Source organism: Bombina bombina, chromosome 7 (assembly GCF_027579735.1).
Source record: "Bombina bombina isolate aBomBom1 chromosome 7, aBomBom1.pri, whole genome shotgun sequence".
NCBI classification, from domain to species: domain Eukaryota; kingdom Metazoa; phylum Chordata; class Amphibia; order Anura; family Bombinatoridae; genus Bombina; species Bombina bombina.
This window is the reverse complement of record NC_069505.1, coordinates 140,049,803-140,073,261: the sequence shown is the minus strand read 5'-3', so window position 1 is coordinate 140,073,261 and position 23,459 is coordinate 140,049,803. Positions and strand designations below refer to the sequence as shown.

The 23,459-nt window shown below is 40.8% G+C and overlaps 1 protein-coding gene across 1 annotated transcript in view; it reads right to left on the bottom strand.

Annotated features, from left to right (window-relative positions):
* LOC128636275 (neuron navigator 2-like) overlaps positions 1-23,459 on the bottom strand; it is a 474,377-nt gene that overhangs the window by 216,350 nt on the left and 234,568 nt on the right. The window contains 1 exon segment of the mRNA XM_053689311.1: positions 21,210-22,296. Within this exon segment, the coding sequence (XP_053545286.1) occupies positions 21,210-22,296 (1,087 nt within the window).

Here is a 23,459-nt window from a genome sequence, read left to right as displayed (position 1 = left end):
CTAGAAACCACAGGGCCCAGGTGCAAGAATCTAAAAAGCCCCCCCCCCCCAAAAAAAAAAAAAGGTGAATTTGATACATAGCTTTTTTTTTTTTTACATCTAACACAGTAAAAAAAAAATGTGAATCAGATTACATGTCTGCAAAAGGAGGTACCCTATGCCCACAGTCTGTGATGGTCTGACCCCCTATTACTGTATATAGTGACACTGTTTAACCCACCAGTATAGTGAGTTAGTGACACAGTCTGTAATCTGCCGGTGAGATGGCTGGCCTGACCCTACCTGCCCCAGTACTTTAGAAAGTGACCATAAAAGTCAGTGACATGGTACAGCCCCCCCCCCCGTACTGTATATAGTGGTACTGTAGGGTGACACTGTTTAACCCCCCCCACCCGCCCAAGCTGTAGTAACAAGGTCTGTAATTTTCTGGTTGCACAAACATGTGCTGGTAGAAATATATTCTCTGCACTGTTGCGGTATATGCTCTTTTTTTCTAAAGGAAGCTTCCTTCAAACTACCAAAGAAAGTGTTCAGGAAAGGTGTAGTAAGAAAAGAGAGTGCTGGGAAGCAAATACCTAAATAGGGTGGTCACAGGAGATTTATGTACCTCTTTCTGGTCAGATATATAGATCTTAAATTTATATTTATATATACATATGTGAAGATTATTGTGAAAAATGATTGTGACTGATAATAGAGTGAAGGTGAAACAGATTTCTAATAAAACATATAGTGGAATCACATAAAAACAATCACAAAATGAAGCAATAAGTCATACAGTTAATAAGTTGTATTTCATACAGTTAATAAGTTGTAGAAATTGTTCATGGGACTATTGTGCAAACATACGTGTGTTTTTAAGAAGGCAACTTCAATAAATACATAAGAACTTATAAAACGAAATTTATAAAAAGAAACTACAGGTTGGCCAACCTTTACAAACAATTGTCTGCTTTTCCATGTAAAGCAGCACTTAACTGCTTCATTTTTTTATATAAAACGCTATAATGTATTTGGAGTTCATGTAGAACTAATAATTGTCAGAGTAAGACTCTAGTGGAACGCTTTCAGTGGTGAAGATCAAAGTAGAGTTTTAGACAGATTTAAGTGTCAGGGTGAAGTTACCTAATTGCTTGCTGACCAAATGCCGTTAATGTGCTAAAAACGGCTTTGGTATGAATCCAGTTTAAAGGTACAGAAGATGTGGTAGATGTGGTTATAAATATCTAACCTTAGTATCCCTTGGTGTTCTGTGAACTCACTGCTACAATCCTGTTTGGGATGTGAGAATGGAGGGTTCAGGGTTTCTAATCCGCCCTCCGTCCAGGTGATTTAATTCTCCTTCAGAATATCCGTACTCCAAAACTGGATCTTTGTTCGAATTGTTTGCGGGTCTTCAGGGTTCAGAGATCGCCCTTAGTCAGATCCTCCTTTAGTCAGTGGTGGCCTTTATGGAGCTTTGACTTTGCCCTTGGTTCGTCTGTGGACGACGGGTCCTTATTTCAGCTCTTGCCGGTCTTTGAGCAGCTCGATACAGCGTGTATCAGTGTTTGGCCTGTCCGTGCTCTCACGTCCTGTGGGCGTGTCTGCCCTGATACTTCTGCTCTGCGGCAATACTGGATAATAGTCGAGACTCAGGAACAGGAAAATGCAACCATTGTTTTTAAAGGTTGGCCAACCTGTAGTTTCTTTTTATAAATTTCGTTTTATAAGTTCTTATGTATGTATTGAAGTTGCCTTCTTAAAAACACACGTATGTTTGGACAATAGTCCCATGAACAATTTCTACAACTTTTATTAACTGTATGAAATACAACTTATTAACTGTATGACTTATTGCTTCATTTTGTGATTGTTTTTATGTGATTCCACTATATATATATATATTTTTGCTACAACATCTAAAAATATGTTTTATTAGAAATCTGTTTCACCTTCACTCTATTATCAGTCACAATAACTTTTCACAATAATCTTCACATATACACACACATATATATATATATATATATATATATATATATATATAAAATTAAGATCTACTGTATATATCTGACCAGAAAGAGGTACATAAATCTCCTGTGACCACCCCATTTAGGTATTAGCTTCCCAGCGCTCTCTTTTCTTACTACACCTTTTCCTGGTTCCACAAACATACACATACATGCATAATTACACACACAGTCACATACATACACACACACACACATACATGCATAATTACACACACAGTCACATACATACTTACACACATACACACACATAAACACCAATGGGCAAAACAGAAACACTAACCCCTGTAGTCAGAGACACTAGTGAAGCATCACGTCACACTCACATGATATCAGTGCAGGCAGTGGCAGGTCAACGTTTTTTATTGAAAAAAAGAAAAAAAATGTTTTAAGCTGGGGCCCCACCCTCAGGGGTCCAGTCACAGTTGTGTACTCTGCACTCCTTGTTGTTCCATCCCTGCAGTCTGTGTTTGTGACAACTGACATACAGGGCCGGCTCGGCCCACTCCGGTATCCCGGCGGCCCAATCCAGCCCTGGTAACATTTATTACATGTGTTTAAATACTCTGTGCAATTAAACATACAATAACGAATCTTGTGTAATACTTTCATTTGTCAGGGAGTGGAGTATCATATCAATAGACAAGCTGTAGTTCAGTAACCACTCCAAATGAATAAGTTACATTAGTGATGGCCAACGGGCGGCCAGGGGCCACACGCGGCACTTTGCACTATCTGAAAAAAGCAAGGTCTAAGAATTTGTGTCACAGTTTTAGGGTACCCAGAGAAAAAGTGGAACTAAATGTGTGCTTTAGACACTTCTGATAGGTAGGCAAACAAGGTAAACCCCCAAATGTATATTTTATGCTTCAGTTAGAGCATACAGTTTAAAACAACTTTCTAATTTATTTATATTATCTCATTTGCGTTGTTCTCTTTGTCTCCATTGTTAAAAAAAAAAACATACCTAGATAGGCTCAGGAGCAGCAGGGCACCTATACATTAGTGACTGCACCTATATGCCTAACCATTGGCCCACCCAATGTGTTCAGCTAGCTCCCATTGCTGCTCCTTCAACAAAATATAGAATGAGAATGCATCAAATTTAATAACAGAAGTAAATTAGAAAGACTTGTTTAATATTGTATGTTCTATATGCAATCATGGATAAAAAAAATGGGTTTCATGTTCTTTTAAATAAGATGGTAGGAGATTAAAGAATAAAGGGATGCCACGATTGCAACCCTGGCCAATATAGTAGATATTACACCAAGGTTCTTTACTGTGTTTTTATTGCATAGAAGAAAGAATATTTTAATTTTAATGAATGTAATGATCAAATTATGCACAGTGACAAAATAAGCCAGGAACACTGTATATGTACTCATACCAGTGCCAAATGGTTTAATATGGAAGTTGTTTAATATTCCCATTTTTATATTACAATAATATTAATAAGCAAAATCTAGTGTCATTGGATTAACTTTTTATTTAATTTACAGTATAGCTAATTGCACTAGCTTTTTATATATACCGTATATATGTGTGTGGTTGTGCGTGACAGTGTGTGTGAGTGGGAGTATGAGAGAGTGTGTGTGGGTGTGTGTGTATATGTCTGTGTCTGTATATGTGTGTGTGTCTGTGAATGGAGGTGTGTGAAAGTGTGTGTATGTGTGTCTGTAGTGTGTGTCTGTTAGAGGGTGTATGACAGTTTGTTAGCCTGTGTGTGTTTGTGAGAGTGTATGAGGTGGGTGTGTGTGAGTGGGGAGTGATAGTAAGTGTTAGTGAGTGGTAGAACAAAACAGAAATGTTAGATCTTGAATTACTGTTGTGTATATTCTATTGAATACAACCCCAAAGTATTAGAAATAAAACACGTTATACAGCAGCAGTGCCAACAGTAAATACCAGACATAACAGTGATCTAGTAATAGAATAACAGGTTTTATTTCCAGGGTTCAATGCCAGGAGGAGGAGATCAAGATCCTCCTAAAGATACAGGTATGAGATACTCACTGAGACAAGAAACGATGAACATAAAATACAGACCTATACAGTAATTCATTTATCAAGTATCATTCTTACTGATGCACAAGTTATGATATTAAGTCAAGGTTTGGGTTTTGTACCCAATGGAAATCAGAGTTTCTGTGACAGTTCAGACTGTGTGAAGGACATTGCATATCATCAACCTCTATGGACAGCGTCCAATGAAAAAATCCTTGCTTGCTCTTCAGCACAAAACTGCAAGATTAAAGGAACAGTCAAGTCCAAACAAACCTTTCATGATTCAAAAAGGGCATGTAATTTTAAACAACTTCCCAATTTACTTTTATCACCAATTTTGCTTTGTTCTTTTGGTATTCTTAGTTGAAAGCAAAACCTAGGAGGTTCATATGCTAATTTCTTAGACCTTGAAGGCCGCCTCTAATCTAAATGCATTTTGACAGTTTTTCACCACTAGAGGGCGTTAGTTGTTTCATGTGTTTCATAAAGATAACATTGAACTCATGCACGTGAATTTACTGAGGAGTGAGCACAGATTGGCTAAAATGCAAGTCTGTCAAAAGAACTGAAATAAGGAGGCAGTCTGCAAAGGCTTATATACAAGGTAATTACAGAGGTAAAAGGTGTATTATTATAAGTGTGTTGGTTATGCAAAACTGGGGAATGAGTAATTAAGGGACTATCTATCTTTTAAAACAACAAAAATTCTGGTGTTGACTGTCCCTTTAAACTTTGCTAAAGAACATGAAAAGAAGCCTGATGAATATTGACAGCACGTTCTTTGATCAGATGAGACAAAGGTTAATTTGTTCGGATCAGATTGGGTTCCAGCATGTTTGGTGTGAACCTGGTTAGGACTACCACAGTGAATGCATAGTCCCAACAGTAAAGCACAAAGGTTGGAATGTGATATGGGGCTGCATGAGTGCAAAAGGTGTTAGGGAAATGGCATTTAGAGATGGCACCATGAATGCCTGTGGATATGCCAAAAAAGAAGAGGAATATTGCAGCATGATAATGATCCAAAGCACGTTGCCAAAATCTCAAAAGAGTTTCTAAAAATAAAAAAAACTATGACCTGGTCAAGTATGTCGCCTGACTTGAATCCAATAGAACAACTTTGGGAAAATGTAAAGAGAAAAAGGTAGAGAAACACAACCCCTCCAGAAAAGAGCAGCTGAAAAATAATATGAAGAATGGCAGAACAGAAGACTCTCAGGTCTTTAAATACTTCTTTAAGACCTGAGAGAGTGCCCTTCTGTGATTGTCTCAATTATACTTAATATAAGATATAAGGAAATCACCTGGGCAGTACTAAGAAGAATAGGGATTGAGTGCTTGGCATTACGTATAACATATATATATATATATTTACAGTAAAAACAGGGTATCAATTGTGCTGTGTATCAATGCATGTAATTAAACTGCAAACAGTATCTCCTGATGTATTTTTCAAGGCAGCTGAAACTGATGGATCCACTATCACCAGTGGATATGGGGGAAATCTTTGGCAGTAGTTTAGGCAGGAACAGCGCTCATAGAAATGGAGAGAAGAAAAAGAGAAAGCAACCAATAGTGTAATTTGTACACACACACAGGTGATGATTTGTGAAATGCAAAAAAACTTGCTCACCATGTAAGACCTCAAACATGCGAGGTATGTGATGTTCACAGAGGGGATTTGTATCTCAATCTGTGTTAAAGATACGTCTTTATTGTCTCCTTGGTTCTCTGCGGTGAGTAGTTGGCGAACCTGAATCAATTTCTGAGCTGCAGTGTGGCTGCAGCAGACAATAAAGACGTATCTTTAACACAGATAGGGATAAAAATCCCCTCCGTGAACATCACATACCTCACATGTTTGAGGTCTTACAAGATGAGCACAATTTTTGCATTTCAGAAATTATCACCTTTGTGTGTAGAAATTACACTATTGGTTGCTTTTTCTTTTTCTTCTCTCCATTTCTATGAGCGCTGCCTAAACTACTGCTATGTACATGAAACTAAAAAAATTAGAATATCGTGCAAAAGTTAATTTATTTCACTAATGCAACTTAAAAGGTGAAACTAATATATGAGATAGACTCATTACATGCAAAGCAAGATAGTTCAAGCCGTGATTTGTCATAATTGTGATGATTATGGCTTACAGCTCATGAAAACCCCAAATCCACAATCTCAGAAAATTAGAATATTGTAAAAAAGGTGCAATATTCTAGGCTCAAAGTGTCCCACTCTAATCAGCTAATTAAGCCATAACACCTGCAAAGGGTTCCTGAGCCTTTAAATGGTCTCTCAGTCTGGTTCAGTAGGAATCACAATCATGGGAAAGACTGCAGACCTGACAGTTGTGCAGAAAACCATCATTGACACCCTCCATAAGGAGGGAAAGCCTCAAAAAGGTAATTGCAAAAGAAGTTGGATGTTCCCAAAGTGCTGTATCAAAGCACATTAATAGAAAGTTATGTTGAAGGGAAAAGTGTGGAAGAAAAAGGTGCACAAGCAGCAGGGATGACAGCAGCCTGGAGAGGATTGTCAGGAAAAGGCCATTCAAAAGTGTTGGGGACTTTCACAAGGAGTGGACTGAGGCTGGAGTCAGTGCATCAAGAGCCACTACACACAGACGGATCCTGGACATGGGCTTCAAATTTTGTATTCCTCTTGTCAAGCCACTCCTTAACAACAAACAACGTCAGAAGCGTCTTACCTGGGCTAAAGAAAAACAGATCTGGTCTGTTGCTCAGTTGTCAGGGTGCCAGGAATCAGACTGAGACGAGAAGTGCAAAAATAATCACACCTTTATTAATAGCAAAAAATAATAAAAGTACACAAGTCAAATAACAAGCCAGGAGTCAAAACCAGAGCTGGTAGTCAGATGAGCCGAATCAGGAGCCAAAGCGAATAGTCAGACGAGCCGGAATCAGGAACAAGGAAAACAGCAGAGTCAGGAACAAGCCAGGGATCAGGAACTAGGAAGGACGTCAGGCAGCCAGGTAATACACAGGAACTCTCACAAACAGGTCTGAGACCACGCAAAGGCAAAGCATACTGAACAGAGGCCCTTTAAATAATAAGTGATGACATCACAATTCTGAGACTGCACCCTGTCTCACATGGATGATGCACACCAGTCTGGCCATAAAAGGAAGTGCAGGAAATGAGCAGCATCCCCCACAATGCACCATAGTCAGGAAGAGAGGCGAGTAAAATGGCTGCCAGCAGCACATGGCAAACACAACAGGGAGAAAACCCTGACAGTACCCTCCCCTCAACTGAGCACTGGCACGCTAGTACCCTCGAGAAGATGCCTCCATTCCTTAAGTGCCAAAATTATGGCCAGTAAATCCCTGTCCCCAATTTCATAATTGCACTCCGCTGGAGACAATTTCTTAGAGAAGAAACCACACGGATGCAAGGAACCGTCAGGCGTAGGACGTTGAGACAAGAGGGCACCTACTCCAGTCTCAGACGCATCGACCTCAAGAACGAAAGGCAGGACAGGGTTAGAATGAGGCAGAACTGGAGCGGCAGCAAAGGCATTCTTAAGACTATCAAAGGCCTTAATGGCAGTAGGTGACCAATGGAGTGGATCATTCTCTTTACGGGTCATGTCTGTGATAGGTTTGACCAAGGAAGAAAAGTTTTTAATAAACTTTCTATAGTAATTGGCGAACCCCAAAAAACGTTGAATAGACCGAAGACTAACTGGGCGAGGCCACTGCAGAACTGCAGATAACTTGTCAGGATCCATAGAGAACCCTGCAACGGAGATAACATAACCTAAGAAGGTTACTTGAGTCTGATGGAACTCACATTTCTCGAGATTACAAAACAGGCCGTTCTCGCGTAGTCTCTGAAGAACCTGTGTAACATCAGAACGATGAGCCTCAAGTGTGGGTGAGTGTATGAGGATGTCGTCTAAGTACACCACAACACACTGTTGCAACATATCTCGTAGGACATCATTAATAAATTCCTGAAAAACAGCAGGAGCATTACATAGGCCAAAGAGCATTACAAGATACTCATAATGCCCGCTCCTGATGTTAAATGCTGTTTTCCATTCGTGGCCCTCCTTAATCCAAACGAGATTGTACGCTCCTCTCAAATCAAGTTTAGTAAAGACCGTAGCTCCCTTGAGGCGGTCAAAGTGTTCCGTAATAAGCGGAATAGGGTAAGCATTCTTAATGGTAAGACGATTAAGACCCCTGTAATCGATACATGGTCTTAACTCGCTACCCTTTTTCTTCACAAAGAAGAAGTCAGCCCCTGCAGGAGAGCAGGATTTGCGGATGATACCCCCGCGACAGAGCATCGGAAACATACTCCTCCGTAGCACAATTCTCTGCAACAGACAGAGGGTACACCCGGCCCCGAGGAGGAATGGCTCCGGGTTGCAGGTCTATGGCACAATCATAAGACCGGTGAGGAGGCAACGTACCGGCACGCACCTTGTCAAACACGTCTAGGAACTCTCGGTATTCCTCTGGCAATTGAGATACCGAAGAAGTGCACAAGATTTTAACTGGTTTCCGAAGACAAGTGGAAATACATTGCGGTGACCACGACAAAATTTCGGACCTGCGCCAGTCGAGACTGGGATTGTGCTTTTGGAGCCAGGGATAACCCAGAACAACCGGAAAATGTAGAGAGTTTGTCACCTGGAACTAGATGGTTTAAAAATGGAGAGCCCCAACAGCCATGGACAACAGAGCAGTTTCGTGAGTAACGAGTGCGGGCTGAAGGGGCCTGCCATCAATGGCCTCAATAGCAAGCGGAACGGACCGAGGCAAAACAGGAATGGAGTGCTTTGATAGAAAAGCACTGTCAATTAAATAGCCTGCAGCACCGGAGTCAACAAGAGCCTGAGTGACTATGGAGGAGTCCACCCAGGAAAGGACAACCGTGACCAAAGGTTTCTCCTTAAGCGGTTCTGGGGACGAGGATAAACCACCCAAGGTCTGCCCCTGACAGGACCTTAGGTGTGAGCGTTTCCCGGCCGTGTAGGACAAGACTTCAAAAGGTGGCCCTGTAACCCACAATAGAGGCAGAGCCCCTCCCTCCTCATAAAGGCCCTCTCCACCGCGGAAAGACGCGTGAATCCCAGCTGCATCGGCTCAGCCCTACCTGGTGACTCAGGACTAGGAGGCATGGGAGGAGAGGGAGGCATGGGTGGGAACAAACACGTAGGAGACAACGGAACAGGAGGCTTCCGCAAGCGCTCCTTGAAAGAGGGTCTCTCTCCGAGTCTGATGTCAATTAGGATCAAAAGAGACACCAATGCCTCAAGATCCTCTGGTAAATCTCTGGCAGCAACTTAGTCTTTAATCGCATCAGAGAGCCAATGAAAGAAGGCGGGAACAAGGGCTTCATTGTTCAAACCTACCTCTGCGGCAAGCGTACGGAACTCAATAGCATATTGAGCAACAGATCTTGTACCTTGCTGAATGGACATGAGTCGTCTAGCAGCAGAGGAGGAGCGAGCCAGAACATCAAATACCCTTCGAAAGGAGGCCACAAATTCAGGGTAATTTGAAATCACAGGTTTATTAGTCTCCCACAAGGGATTAGCCCAGGCAAGAGCTGTGTCAGAGAGTAACGAGATGAGAAATCCCACCTTAGCTCTGTCAGAGGGAAAAGCCTGAGGTAACATCTCAAAGTAAATGCCCACCTGGTTCAAAAACCCTCTGCACTGAATAGGATCCAGTGTGAATTTTCCACAGTCTGTGTTGATTTGGGGAGCCATGTCATCTGCTGGTGTTGGTCCATTGCGCTTCATTAAGTCCAGGGTCAACACAGCCGTCTACCAGGAGATTTTGGAGCACTTCATGCTTCATGCTTCCTTCCGCAGACGAGCTTTATGAGGATGCTGACTTCATTTTCCAGCAGGACTTGGCACCTGCCCACACTGCCAAAAGCACCAAAACCTGGTTCAATGATGATTACTGTGCTTGATTGGCCAGCAAACTCGCCTGACCTGAAACCCATAGAGAATCTATGGGGCATTGCCAAGAGAAAGATGAGAGACATGAGACCGAACAATGCAGAAGAGCTGAAGGCCGCTATTGAAGCATCCTGGTCTTCCATAACACCTCAGCAGTGCCACAGGCTGATAGCTTCCATGCCACGCCGCATTGAGGCAGTAATTGCTGCAAAAGGGGTCCAAAACCAAATACTGAGTACATACAGTATGCATGCTTATACAGGTAGCCCTCAGTTTACGCCGGGGTTAGGTTCCAGGAGGAATGGTTGTAAATCGAAACCGTTGTAAATTGAAACCCAGTTTATAATGTAAGTCAATGGGAATTGAGGGAGTTAGGTTCCAGGCCCCTCTCAAAATTGTCATAAGTAACACCTAATACATTATTTTTAAAGCTTTGAAATGAAGACTTTAAATGCTAGCAGCATTATAAACCTAATAATATAGATTGTATCATCATCAAACCAAGTTTAATGAACAAAAACATGTGCTAAACATCACCTAATAAAATAATTACACAACATTATTTTTAAAGCTTTGAAATGAAGACTTTAGATGCTAAACAGCATTATAAACCTAATAATAACAAAAACTTTTTTTACTTGCATTTTTCTGCATTGTTAGCATGTTAGATAATATTGGGTCTGCACCTATTCTATGCATTTCAATCTGCAGTGATTAATAAGCAGTTAGGGACCCTCACCTGAAGCTGCTGGACAGAAAGATAATAGGGAAGTGCCTGCTAAATTTTGCTTGATAGATCTGGTCTGATCTGTGTACACAGATCAATTTAAGGCTGTTAAGTTGCATAACTTTGCTGCAAAACAAGCGGACAGCTCCACCTACTGGCTATTTTAATTAGGGCATTGCTTCCAAAACTTTTCAATAGCAGTCACATGACTGAAAAAAAGGTTGTTATTCTGAAACGGTGCAAATTGAACCGGCGTAAACCGAGGGCCACCTGTACTTTTCAGAGGTCCGATATTGTTCTATGAACAATCCTTGTTTTATTGATTGCATGTATTATTCAAATTTTCTGAGATTGTGGATTTGGGGTTTTCATGAGCTGCAAGCCATAATCATCACAATTATGACAAATCACGGCTTGAACTATCTTGTTTTGCATGTAATGAGTCTATCTCATATATTAGTTTCACCTTTTAAGTTGCATTAGTGAAATAAATGAACTTTTGCACAATATTCTAATTTTTAAGTATAATCATGTCAAACTTTCTATTATATAACCTACTCCATTTCAGTAGGAAATACAAAACAGAAGCAATCTGCTATATACATATGAAAGAAAATATTTAACCAGCCACAATTAACTTTACAGAAACATCCTCAAGGCAAAAGTATTAAGCAGACTATTTATACAGGTTGTTAAAATTTGGCAACTGCTTAGAATGGAATCTGATGGAGGGCTGGACTGTCTATATTACCAATTGAAAAGGATAGTCTGTTCCTCACCATGTGTGCAACGTTCCCCTGCAGAAGGAAACCATCCCCACCTTTAACCCATTGACTGTCAGACAAAAAAGGAGTTAATATTCCTGCAAAGGGAGTTATATTCCCACTCATGATCAGAGATGCATTGCGGCTTCAGGACAAGCCTGGCAAGCGAATCAGAAGAGGCATACATATGTAGCAACCAATAACTGGCCATATCCTGTTCAACACTGGTTCGGCAGCACACAATGATAAATTATGTGTTTAAGTCAGTTAATCAGGAGAGGTATTCACATGTAGCATCCAATAACTAGCTATATACTTCTCAGGACTGGCTGTAGCATAACTATCGGCCAGATTACGAGTTTTGTGGTAAGAGGGGTGCGGTACTAACTTGCACGTTATTGTCACCGCTCACCTACAGCGCTGGTATTACAGGTTTTTATAAACCCGGCGTTAATAGTCAAGAAGTGAGAGTAGAGAAAAATTGAGCTCCATACCGCACTCCAATACCAGAGCTGCTTAAGTCAGCGGTGAGCTGGTTGTACGTGCTCGTGCACGATTTCCCCATAGACATCAATGGGGAGAGCCGGCTGAGAAAAAGTTTAACACCTGCAATAAAGCAGCGTAAAGCTCAGTAACGCAGCCCCATTGATTCCTATGGGGAAACACATTTTGTTTACACCTAACACCCTAACATGAAGCCTAAGTCTAAACACCCCTAATCTTATACTTCTTAACCCCTAATCTGCCACCCCTGACATCGCCAACACCTACATTATACTGATTAACCCCAATCTGCCGCTCCGGACATCGCCGCCACTATAATAAACATATTAACCCCTAAACCGCCGCACTCCCGCTTGGCAAATACTAGTTAAATAGTATTAACCCCTAATCTGCCGTCCCTAACATCACCGCCGCCTACCTACATTTATTAACCCCTAATCTGCCGCCCCCAACTTCACCGCCTCTATATTAAATTTATTAACCCCTAAATCTAAGTCTAACCCTAACACCCCTTAACTTAAATATAATTAAATCTAAATCAAACATACTATTAATAACTAAATAATTAATATTTAAAAAACATAATTTATGCTTACCTGATAAATTTATTTCTCTTGTAGTGTATCCAGTCCACGGATCATCCATTACTTATGGGATATTAACTCCTCCCCAACAGGAAGTGCAAGAGGATTCACCGAGCAGAGCTGCTATATAGCTCCCCCCCTAACTGCCATTACCAGTCATTCGACCGAAAACATGCAGAGAAAGGAAAACCATAGGGTGCAGTGGTGACTGTAGTTTAATGGAAAAATTACCTGCCTTAAAGTGACAGGGCGGGCTGTGGACTGGATACACTACAAGAGAAATAAATTTATCAGGTAAGCATAAATTATGTTTTCTCTTGTTAAGTGTATCCAGTCCACGGATCATCCATTACTTATGGGATACCAATACCAAAGCTAAAGTACACGGATGACGGGAGGGACAGGCAGGCTCTTTATACGGAAGGAACCACTGCCTGAAGAACCTTTCTCCCAAAAACAGCCTCCGAAGAAGCAAAAGTGTCAAATTTGTAAAATTTGGAAAAAGTATGAAGAGAAGACCAAGTTGCAGCCTTGCAAATCTGTTTAACAGAAGCCTCATTCTTAAAGGCCCAAGTGGAAGCCACAGCTCTAGTAGAATGTGCTGTAATTCTTTCAGGAGGCTGCTGTCCAGCAGTCTCATAGGCTAACCGTATTATGCTACGAAGCCAAAAGGAGAGAGAGGTAGCCGAAGCTTTTGACCTCTCCTCTGACCAGAATAAACGACAAACAGGGAAGACGTTTGTCGAAAATCCTTAGTTGCCTGTAGATAAAATTTCAGGGCACGGACTACATCTAGATTGTGTAGCAGACGTTCCTTTTTCGAAGAAGGATTAGGACACAAAGATGGAACCACAATCTCTTGATTGATATTCCTGTTAGTGACCACCTTAGGTAGGAACCCAAGTTTAGTACGCAGAACTACCTTGTCTGAATGAAAAATCAGATAAGGAGAATCACAATGTAAGGCAGATAACTCAGAGACTCTTCGAGCCGAGGAAATCGCCATTAAAAACAGAACTTTCCAAGATAACAACTTGATATCAATGGAATGAAGGGGTTCAAACGGAACCCCCTGTAAAACATTAAGAACTAAGTTCAAACTCCATGGTGGAGCAACAGTTTTAAACACAGGCTTGATCCTAGCTAAAGTCTGACAAAAAGCTTGAACGTCCGGAACTTCTGACAGACGTTTGTGTAAAAGAATGGACAGAGCTGAAATCTGTCCCTTTAAGGAACTAGCGGATAAACCCTTTTCTAAACCTTCTTGTAGAAAAGACAATATCCTCGGAATCCTAACCTTACTCCATGAGTAACTCTTGGATTCGCACCAATATAAGTATTTGCGCCATATCTTATGGTAAATCTTTCTGGTAACAGGCTTCCTAGCCTGTATTAAGGTATCAATAACTGACTCAGAAAAACCACGTTTTGATAAAATCAAGCGTTCAATTTCCAAGCAGTCAGCTTCAGAGAAATTAGATTTTGATGTTTGAAGGGACCCTGGATCAGAAGGTCCTGTTTCAGAGGTAGCGACCAAGGTGGATAGGATGACATGTCCACTAGATCTGCATACCAAGTCCTGCGTGGCCATGCAGGCGCTATTAGAATCACTGATGCTCTCTCCTGTTTGATTCTGGCAATCAATCGAGGAAGCATCGGGAAGGGTGGAAACACATAAGCCATCCCGAAGGTCCAAGGTGCTGTCAAAGCATCTATCAGAACCGCTCCCGGATCCCTGGATCTGGACCCGTAACGAGGAAGCTTGGCGTTCTGTCGAGACGCCATGAGATCTATCTCTGGTTTGCCCCAACGTCGAAGTATTTGGGCAAAGACCTCCGGATGAAGTTCCCACTCCCCTGGATGAAAAGTCTGACGACTTAAGAAATCCGCCTCCCAGTTCTCCACTCCCGGGATGTGGATTGCTGACAGGTGGCAAGAGTGAGACTCTGCCCAGCGAATTATCTTTGATACTTCCATCATTGCTAGGGAGCTTCTTGTCCCTCCCTGATGGTTGATGTAAGCTACAGTCGTGATGTTGTCCGACTGAAACCTGATGAACCCCCGAGTTGTTAACTGGGGCCAAGCCAGAAGGGCATTGAGAACTGCTCTCAATTCCAGAATGTTTATTGGTAGGAGACTCTCCTCCTGATTCCATTGTCCCTGAGCCTTCAGAGAATTCCAGACAGCGCCCCAACCTAGTAGGCTGGCGTCTGTTGTTACAATTGTCCAGTCCGGCCTGCTGAATGGCATCCCCCTGGACAGATGTGGCCGAGAAAGCCACCATAGAAGAGAATTTCTGGTCTCTTGATCCAGATTCAGAGTAGGGGACAAGTCTGAGTAATCCCCATTCCACTGACTTAGCATGCACAATTGCAGCGGTCTGAGATGTAGGCGTGCAAAGGGTACTATGTCCATTGCTGCTACCATTAAGCCGATCACCTCCATGCATTGAGCTACTGACGGGTGTTGAATGGAATGAAGGACACGGCATGCATTTTGAAGCTTTGTTAACCTGTCTTCTGTCAGGTAAATCTTCATTTCTACAGAATCTATAAGAGTCCCCAAGAAGGGAACTCTTGTGAGTGGAAAGAGAGAACTCTTCTTTTCGTTCACCTTCCATCCATGCGACCTTAGAAATGCCAGTACTAACTCTGTATGAGACTTGGCAGTTTGAAAGCTTGAAGCTTGTATCAGAATGTCGTCTAGGTACGGAGCTACCGCAATTCCTCGCGGTCTTAGTACCGCCAGAAGAGCACCCAGAACCTTTGTGAAGATTCTCGGAGCCGGAGCCAATCCGAATGGAAGAGCTACAAACTGGTAATGCCTGTCTAGAAAGGCAAACCTTAGATACCGGTAATGATCTTTGTGAATCGGTATGTGAAGGTAAGCATCCTTTAAATCCACTGTGGTCATGTACTGACCCTTTTGGATCATGGGTAAAATTGTCCGAATAGTTTCCATTTTGAACGATGGAACTCTTAGGAATTTGTTTAGGATCTTTAAATCCAAGATTGGCCTGAAAGTTCCCTCTTTTTTGGGAACCACAAACAGATTTGAGTAAAACCCTTGTCCTTGTTCCGACCGCGGAACCGGATGGATCACTCCCATTAATAAAAGATCTTGTACGCAGCGTAGAAACGCCTCTTTCTTTATTTGGTTTGTTGACAACCTTGACAGATGAAATCTCCCTCTTGGGGGAGAGAATTTGAAGTCTAGAAGGTATCCCTGAGATATGATCTCTAACGCCCAGGGATCCTGGACATCTCTTGCCCAAGCCTGGGCGAAGAGAGAAAGTCTGCCCCCCACTAGATCCGTTCCCGGATCGGGGGCCCTCGATTCATGCTGTCTTAGGGGCAGCAGCAGGTTTCCTGGCCTGCTTGCCCTTGTTCCAGGACTGGTTAGGTCTCCAGCCTTGTCTGTAGCGAGCAACAGCTCCTTCCTGTTTTGGTGCAGAGGAAGTTGATGCTGCTCCTGCTTTGAAATTACGAAAGGAACGAAAATTAGACTGTCTAGCCTTAGGTTTGGCTCTGTCTTGAGGCAGGGCATGGCCTTTACCTCCTGTAATGTCAGCGATAATTTCTTTCAACCCGGGCCCGAATAAGGTCTGCCCTTTGAAAGGTATATTAAGCAATTTAGATTTAGAAGTAACGTCAGCTGACCAGGATTTTAGCCACAGTGCTCTGCGTGCCTGAATGGCGAATCCGGAATTCTTAGCCGTAAGTTTAGTTAAATGTACTACGGCATCTGAAATAAATGAGTTAGCTAACTTAAGGGCTTTAAGCTTGTGTGTAATCTCATCTAATGGAGCTGATTCAAGTGTCTCTTCCAGAGACTCAAACCAAAATGCTGCTGCAGCCGTGACAGGCGCAATGCATGCAAGAGGTTGCAATATAAAACCTTGTTGAACAAACATTTTCTTAAGGTAACCCTCTAACTTTTTATCCATTGGATCTGAAAAGGCACAGCTATCCTCCACCGGGATAGTGGTACGCTTAGCTAAAGTAGAAACTGCTCCCTCCACCTTAGGGACCGTTTGCCATAAGTCCCGTGTGGTGGCGTCTATTGGAAACATCTTTCTAAATATCGGAGGGGGTGAGAACGGCACACCGGGTCTATCCCACTCCTTAGTAACAATTTCAGTAAGTCTCTTAGGTATAGGAAAAACGTCAGTACTCGCCGGTACCGCAAAATATTTATCCAACCTACACATTTTCTCTGGTATTGCAACTGTGTTACAATCATTCAGAGCCGCTAACACCTCCCCTAGTAATACACGGAGGTTTTCCAGCTTAAATTTAAAATTTGAAATATCTGAATCCAGTTTGTTTGGATCAGAACCGTCACCCGCAGAATGAAGCTCTCCGTCCTCATGTTCTGCAAATTGTGACGCAGTGTCTGACATGGCCCTAATATTATCAGCGCACTCTGTTCTCACCCCAGAGTGATCACGCTTACCTCTTAGTTCTGGTAATTTAGCCAAAACTTCAGTCATAACAGTGGCCATATCCTGTAATGTGATTTGTAATGGCCGCCCAGATGTACTCGGCGCTACAATATCACGCACCTCCCGAGCGGGAGATGCAGGTACTGACACGTGAGGCGAGTTAGTCGGCATAACTCTCCCCTCGTTGTTTGGTGAAATATGTTCAATTTGTACAGATTGACTTTTATTTAAAGTAGCATCAATACAGTTAGTACATAAATTTCTATTGGGCTCCACTTTGGCTTTAGCACATATAGCACAGATATCTTCCTCTGAATCAGACATGTTTAACACACTAGCAAATAAACTAGCAACTTGGAAATACTTTTCAAGTAATTTACTATAATATGAAAACGTACTGTGCCTATAAGAAGCACAGAAAAAGTTATGACAGTTGAAAATTAATAAACTGAAAAGTTATAGCATCAAATCTTTGTAAAAAAACACAATTTTAGCAAAGGATTGCTCCCATTAGCAAAGGATAACTAACCCTGATAGCAGAAAAAAATACAGAAATAAACGTTTTTTTTATCACAGTCAACTACAATCTCACAGCTCTGCTGTGAGTGATTACCTCCCTCAAAACAAGTTTTGAAGACCCCTGAGTTCTGTAGAGATGAACCGGATCATGCAGGGAAGACAATAAACTTCTGACTGAATTTTTTGATGCGTAGCAAAAGCACCAAAAAAGGCCCCTCCCCCTCACACATAACAGTGAGAGAGATCAGTAAACTGTCATAAATTAAATAAAACGACTGCCAAGTGGAAAAAAATAGTGCCCAAAACATTTTTTCACCCAGTACCTCAGAAAATTAAACGATTTTACATGCCAGCAAAAAACGTTTAACATTAATAAATTGAGTGTTATTAAAAAGCCTGTTGCTAGTCCCTGCAAATTAGGCTAAAGTTTTATGCATACAGTATAATTCCAGTGAAGTGCCATTCCCCAGAATACTGAAGTGTAAAATATACATACATGACAGCCTGATACCAGTTGCTGCTACTGCATTTAAGGCTGAGTTTACATTATATCGGTATGGCAGAATTTTCTCATCAATTCCATTGTCAGAAAATAATAAGCTGCTACATACCTCTTTGCAGATTAATCTGCCCGCTGTCCCCTGATCTGAAGTTTACCTCTCCTCAGATGGCCGAGAAACAGCAATATGATCTTAACTACTCCGGCTAAAATCATAGAAAAACTCAGGTAGATTCTTCTTCAAATTCTACCAGAGAAGGAATAACACACTCCGGTGCTATTATAAAATAACAAACTTTTGATTGAAGGTATGAAACTAAGTATAATCACCACAGTCCTCTCACACATCCTATCTATTTGTTGGGTGCAAGAGAATGACTGGTAATGGCAGTTAGGGGGGGAGCTATATAGCAGCTCTGCTGGGTGAATCCTCTTGCACTTCCTGTTGGGGAGGAGTTAATATCCCATAAGTAATGGATGATCCGAGGACTGGATACACTTAACAAGAGAAATAAATACTTACCTGTAAAATAAACCCTAAAATAGCTACAATATAACTAATAGTTACATTGTATCTAGCTTAGGGTTTATTTTTATTTTACAGGCAAGTTTGTATTTATTTTAACTAGGTAGAATAGTTACTAAATAGTTATTAACTATTTACTAACTACCTAGCATTCTATTGGCTGATTGGAACAGCCAATAGAATGTGAGCTCAAATCTATTGGTGGATTGGATCAGCATCAGCCAATAGGATTGAAGTTCAATCGTATTGACTGATTGCATCAGCCAATAGGATTTTTTCAACCTTAATTCCCATTGGCTGATAGATTTCTATCAGCCAATCGGAATCTAAGGGACGCCATCTTGGATGACGTCACTTAAAGAAACATTCATTCGGGAAGAATACTTAGTTGGAAGAGGATGCTCCGCGTCGGATGTCTTGAAGATGGAGCCGCTCCGTGCCGGATGGATGAAGATAGAAGATGCCGTCTGGATGAAGACTTGTGCCCGTCTGGAGGACCACTTCTCCTAGTTTGGATTAAGACTTCTCCCGGCTTCGTTAAGGACTTTTTGCTGCTTCCTTGAGGACTTCTCCCGGCTTCGTTGAGGATGGATGTCGGATCTTCAGGGGTTAGTGTTTTTTTTAAGTGTTTATTGGGTGTTTTTTTTTTTTAGGTTAGGGTTTGGGCCGCAATAGAGCTAAATGCCCTTTTAAGGGCAATGCCCAAACAAATGCCCTTTTCAGGGCAATGCGGAGCTTAGGTTTTTTTAGTTATGGTTTTATTTGGGGGGTTGGTTGTGTGGGTGGTGGGTTTTACTGTTGGGGGGGTTGTTTGTATTTTTTTTTTCAGGTAAAAGAGCTGATATCTTTGGGGCAATGCCCCGCAAAAGGCCCTTTTAAGGGCTATTGGTAGTTTAGTTTAGGCTAGGTTTTTTTTTTTATTTTGGGGGAGCTTTTTTATTTTGATGGGGCTATTAGATTAGGTGTAATTAGTTTAAATATCTTGTAATTTGTTTTTTATTTTGTGTAATTTAGTGTTTATTTTTTTTTGTAATTTAGGTAATTGTATGTAATTTATTTAATTGTATTTAATTTAGGTAATTTATTTAATTGTAGTGTAAGGTTAGGTGTTAGTGTAACTTAGGTTAGGTTTTATTTAACAGGTAAATTTATATTTATTTTAGCTAGGTAGTTATTAAATAGTTAATAACTATTTAGTAACTATTCTACCTAGTTAAAATAAATACAAACTTGCTTGTGAAATAAAAATAAACCCTAAGCTAGATACAACGTAACTATTAGTTATATTGAAGCTAGCTTAGGGTTTATTTTACAGGTAAGTATTTAGTTTTAAATAGGAATTATTTAGTTATTAATTGTAGGTTTTATTTAGATTTATTATAATTATATTTAAGTTAGGGGGTGTTAAGGTTAGGGTTAGACTTAGGTTTAGGGGTTAATAAATTTAGTATAGTGATGGCGACGTTGAGGGCGGCAGATTAGGGGTTAATAAAGGTAGGTAGGTGGCGGCGATGTTTGGAACAGCAGATTAGGGGTTAATAATATTTAACTAGTGTTTACGATGCGGGAGTGTGGCGGTTTAGGGGTTAATAGGTAGTTTATGGGTGTTAGTGTACTTTTTAGCACTTTAGTTATGAGTTTTATGCTACAGCTTTGTAGTGTAAAACTCATAACTACTGACTTTAGAATGCGTTACGAATCTTGCGGGATAGGCTGTACCGCTCACTTTTTGGCCTAAAAAAAAAAAGCTTGTAATACCGGCGCAATGGAAGTCTCATTGAAAAAAGATTATACGCAAATTGCGTAAGTTGACTTGCAGTAAGGACAAAAAAGTGTGCGGGACAGCTTTACCTGCAAGACTCGTAATAGCAGCGGTAGTAAAAAAAAGCAGCATTATGAGGCTTAACGCTGCTTTTTTACTCATAATGCAAAACTCATAATCTAGCCGTATGTGTTTAACCATTTTAAATGGATGGAATGAATTAAAGCAGTTTAAGATTGCATTATCATGTTCCTGTAATAATATCTACAGTATTTGCCAGCATGTGATATTGCCAATCAGGGTGATATTTTCTGGATCCCTCAGGGTGAATCTGTGCAAGAATGTAAAAATCAACCCTTTTAAGTTATTGCACAGCAGCCCAAACAATTGTAACAAAACCATAAAGTTAATCTCCTTTAATTTGCAGGAGATATTGTTAAATATAAGTATTTATAGTAATGTACAAGTGACAACAATCAAATTATGGACCACTCAATGCAGTAGAATTGCATAATTAACAGGTGCATAATAAAAAGACAATGATTTAACACCTACTCTGAATTTCAAATAAGCAGTCGATTTTTTTCTGACAAATTAATTTTTTCTCCTATTTTCCAGCCCCCTGTATCATGTGACAGATCAGCCCCTCCCCCCCTGCAGACAAGGAGCTACATTATGGCAGCAAAGCTAAAGAGGGAATGTTGGGAAGAACTATTTTTAATATCCAGTGGTTGGGCCATGGAATAACCTTCCAAAATAGGTCTTAGCTGTAAAGAAATTAAAAACATATAGGTGGAACACACACAGGGATTTAAAACGATCTGCAGCACAGTGGGTGGCCAGATTACTCTAGTCTGCCATTCAATTTACAGTTACAATAACTGATTTCTCATTATCATTATTACTGTGATCATTACCTGTACATGAATGGAGCAACAGTGGCAGTGTTAGGATGGCTATATTGCTGCTGTGGCTGAGGTAGCTGAACACTGACTGTATTACTTCCTGTGGTCTGCACACAGCCATTCGTCCCATTGACAGGTGGTGTAATGCCACCCATAGATGTATAGTTCACTCCTTTTCCTTCGGAAGAGGCTAAACTGGAAGAAGAACTGGAATTTCTATTGTCAAGCTGAGTTTTTTGAAGAGAGAGACCGGAGCCAGACTTCCCGCTACGGTTTTTCTCCCCTTCTTTTGCAGCCGTTGTGGCACTTGAGGATTTCCCTGGGGTAGTTTTAATCCCTGGTTTTGGTATTCCACTGTGAGGAGGAGCAGAAGCCTCTTTCTTAGCATTGCTCAGCTTGCCCCCTTTGGGGATAAAGCTAGCAATCTTAGAGGACTTTTTTGGCATCTCGGTGGTAGGTGCAACTTGTTCTTCTTTTGGTTCTTCCTTGATCTCAGACCTTTCGGCAATTGATGTTCGTTTGGAAGCATCTTTACTTTTCTCTTTCACTTTTTCCTTCTCTTTCTCATTTCCTTTTGGAGAACTCTTTTTGTTTGTCAGCGCCCTTCCCAGTGTCCTTTGGGCAATTCCCTTCAATGCTATTTTAGGGCTATTTGCAGCTGGACTTGCATTTGTATTGTTGGCATTGCGTACTATTGCTTCCAATTCCTCTGCTTCCTCAAAGGTGGGAAGAACCTCTAGTCTTTCACAGCTTGTATCCCGGCAACCTTCCAGAGTTGATCCTGCAGCTTTGGAGGTACCTTTACTATTAAAAAGTTTTAATTTTTCCAGCATGGACTTTTGACTGTTTGGAGCAGGCTTAGGAGGTTCTGATGGTTGTTTTGGACAGTCTGGTACTGGTGTCTGTTTGACAGATAATACGGAAGACGTTGCTGTGTGCTTAGCACTAAGAGACTTGCTGCGCCATGGTTTATTTGCCGAGTTAGGTTGGGGTATCGCAGATGAGTTACCACAGCTAACAGTGCTGCTGCTACTGCTAAGTGAAGAGAAGCCATTCTCATTCATTACTGTTTGTTGGGGGACAATGCTCTCTGCTGGTCCTAGAAGGAACACAAAATAGATTATTAGTTAAATGGTTTCACGTATCTATATTATCTCACCTGCATTTGCTGGTGAAAAATTACTAACTATAAAGAGTTTAGAAACAATAACAGGTTATATGTATGGGAACTGAGATAAAATAAAATTGCTGTGAAGTAAAAAATAAAGGCCAAGGTTGGAATGAGATTACAGGATAGGGAGGAATGGTCAAGTTTTCTGTTACTAGAAAGGAAATACCTGGTAAATCAGATGTTTTAAGATTATTAGTAGGGAAGATGGACCATTTGGAGATAGATGAATGTAGATAAAGGTAGAGGAAAGATACGTTTAGTGAGGAGAGTGCTTGTTAAATTGGCATGAAAGCCATAAATGTTATTCTTTAGTTCCCAACATTGTAGAAATGGTCAATGCACGCTGGCCATGTAAAACAAAAAAAGTGTTTTTCATCATTTAGATAGAGCATACAATTAAAAAAATCAAATTTACTTTGTTCTCATGTTATCCTCTGTAGCCACCAATCAGCAAGCACTACCCAGGTGCTGAACCAAAAATGGGCCATCTCCAAAACTTATATTTTTGTTTTTTCAAATAAAGAAATAGGAGTAAATTAGAAAGTTGCTTAAAATTGCATGATCTATCTTAATCATGAAAGTTGAATTTGGACTAGCATATCCCTTTAAGGTAACACTTTCCATGGGGGGGATATTTTTTAACATATTCAAATAGTGCTTTATCATTTTGCAAGTTTAATGGTCCTTTAAGTGACAATATTATTAGGGGAAACTCCGTCAAAAGTCAAAGGCTGAATTATAAGCTTTATTACCCAGCTTTGCTTTTACCCAAACACTTCTAGTAATAAAGTTTGCTTCATGACTGTGTGCATCAGTTCTCCACTAGGAGTCATCCATAAAATGATAGACTCTCACTTTTCCTTATCCAGCACATGAATATACAGTAAGATTTCTACAACAATTAATATTTTATTTTAATTTGAGCGTCACCAACTATATTAAATGGTAAATATATACAAGAGAGCAAGAAAATAAACTTACTTCTTTGTATCGCTACACTTCTTGTGCAGATTTCCTTGCTTACGTTCAGTTACTATCTGCTTCTTAGCTAAGAACATTGTGTTTTTGATTAACTCTTGTGCTGTACAAAT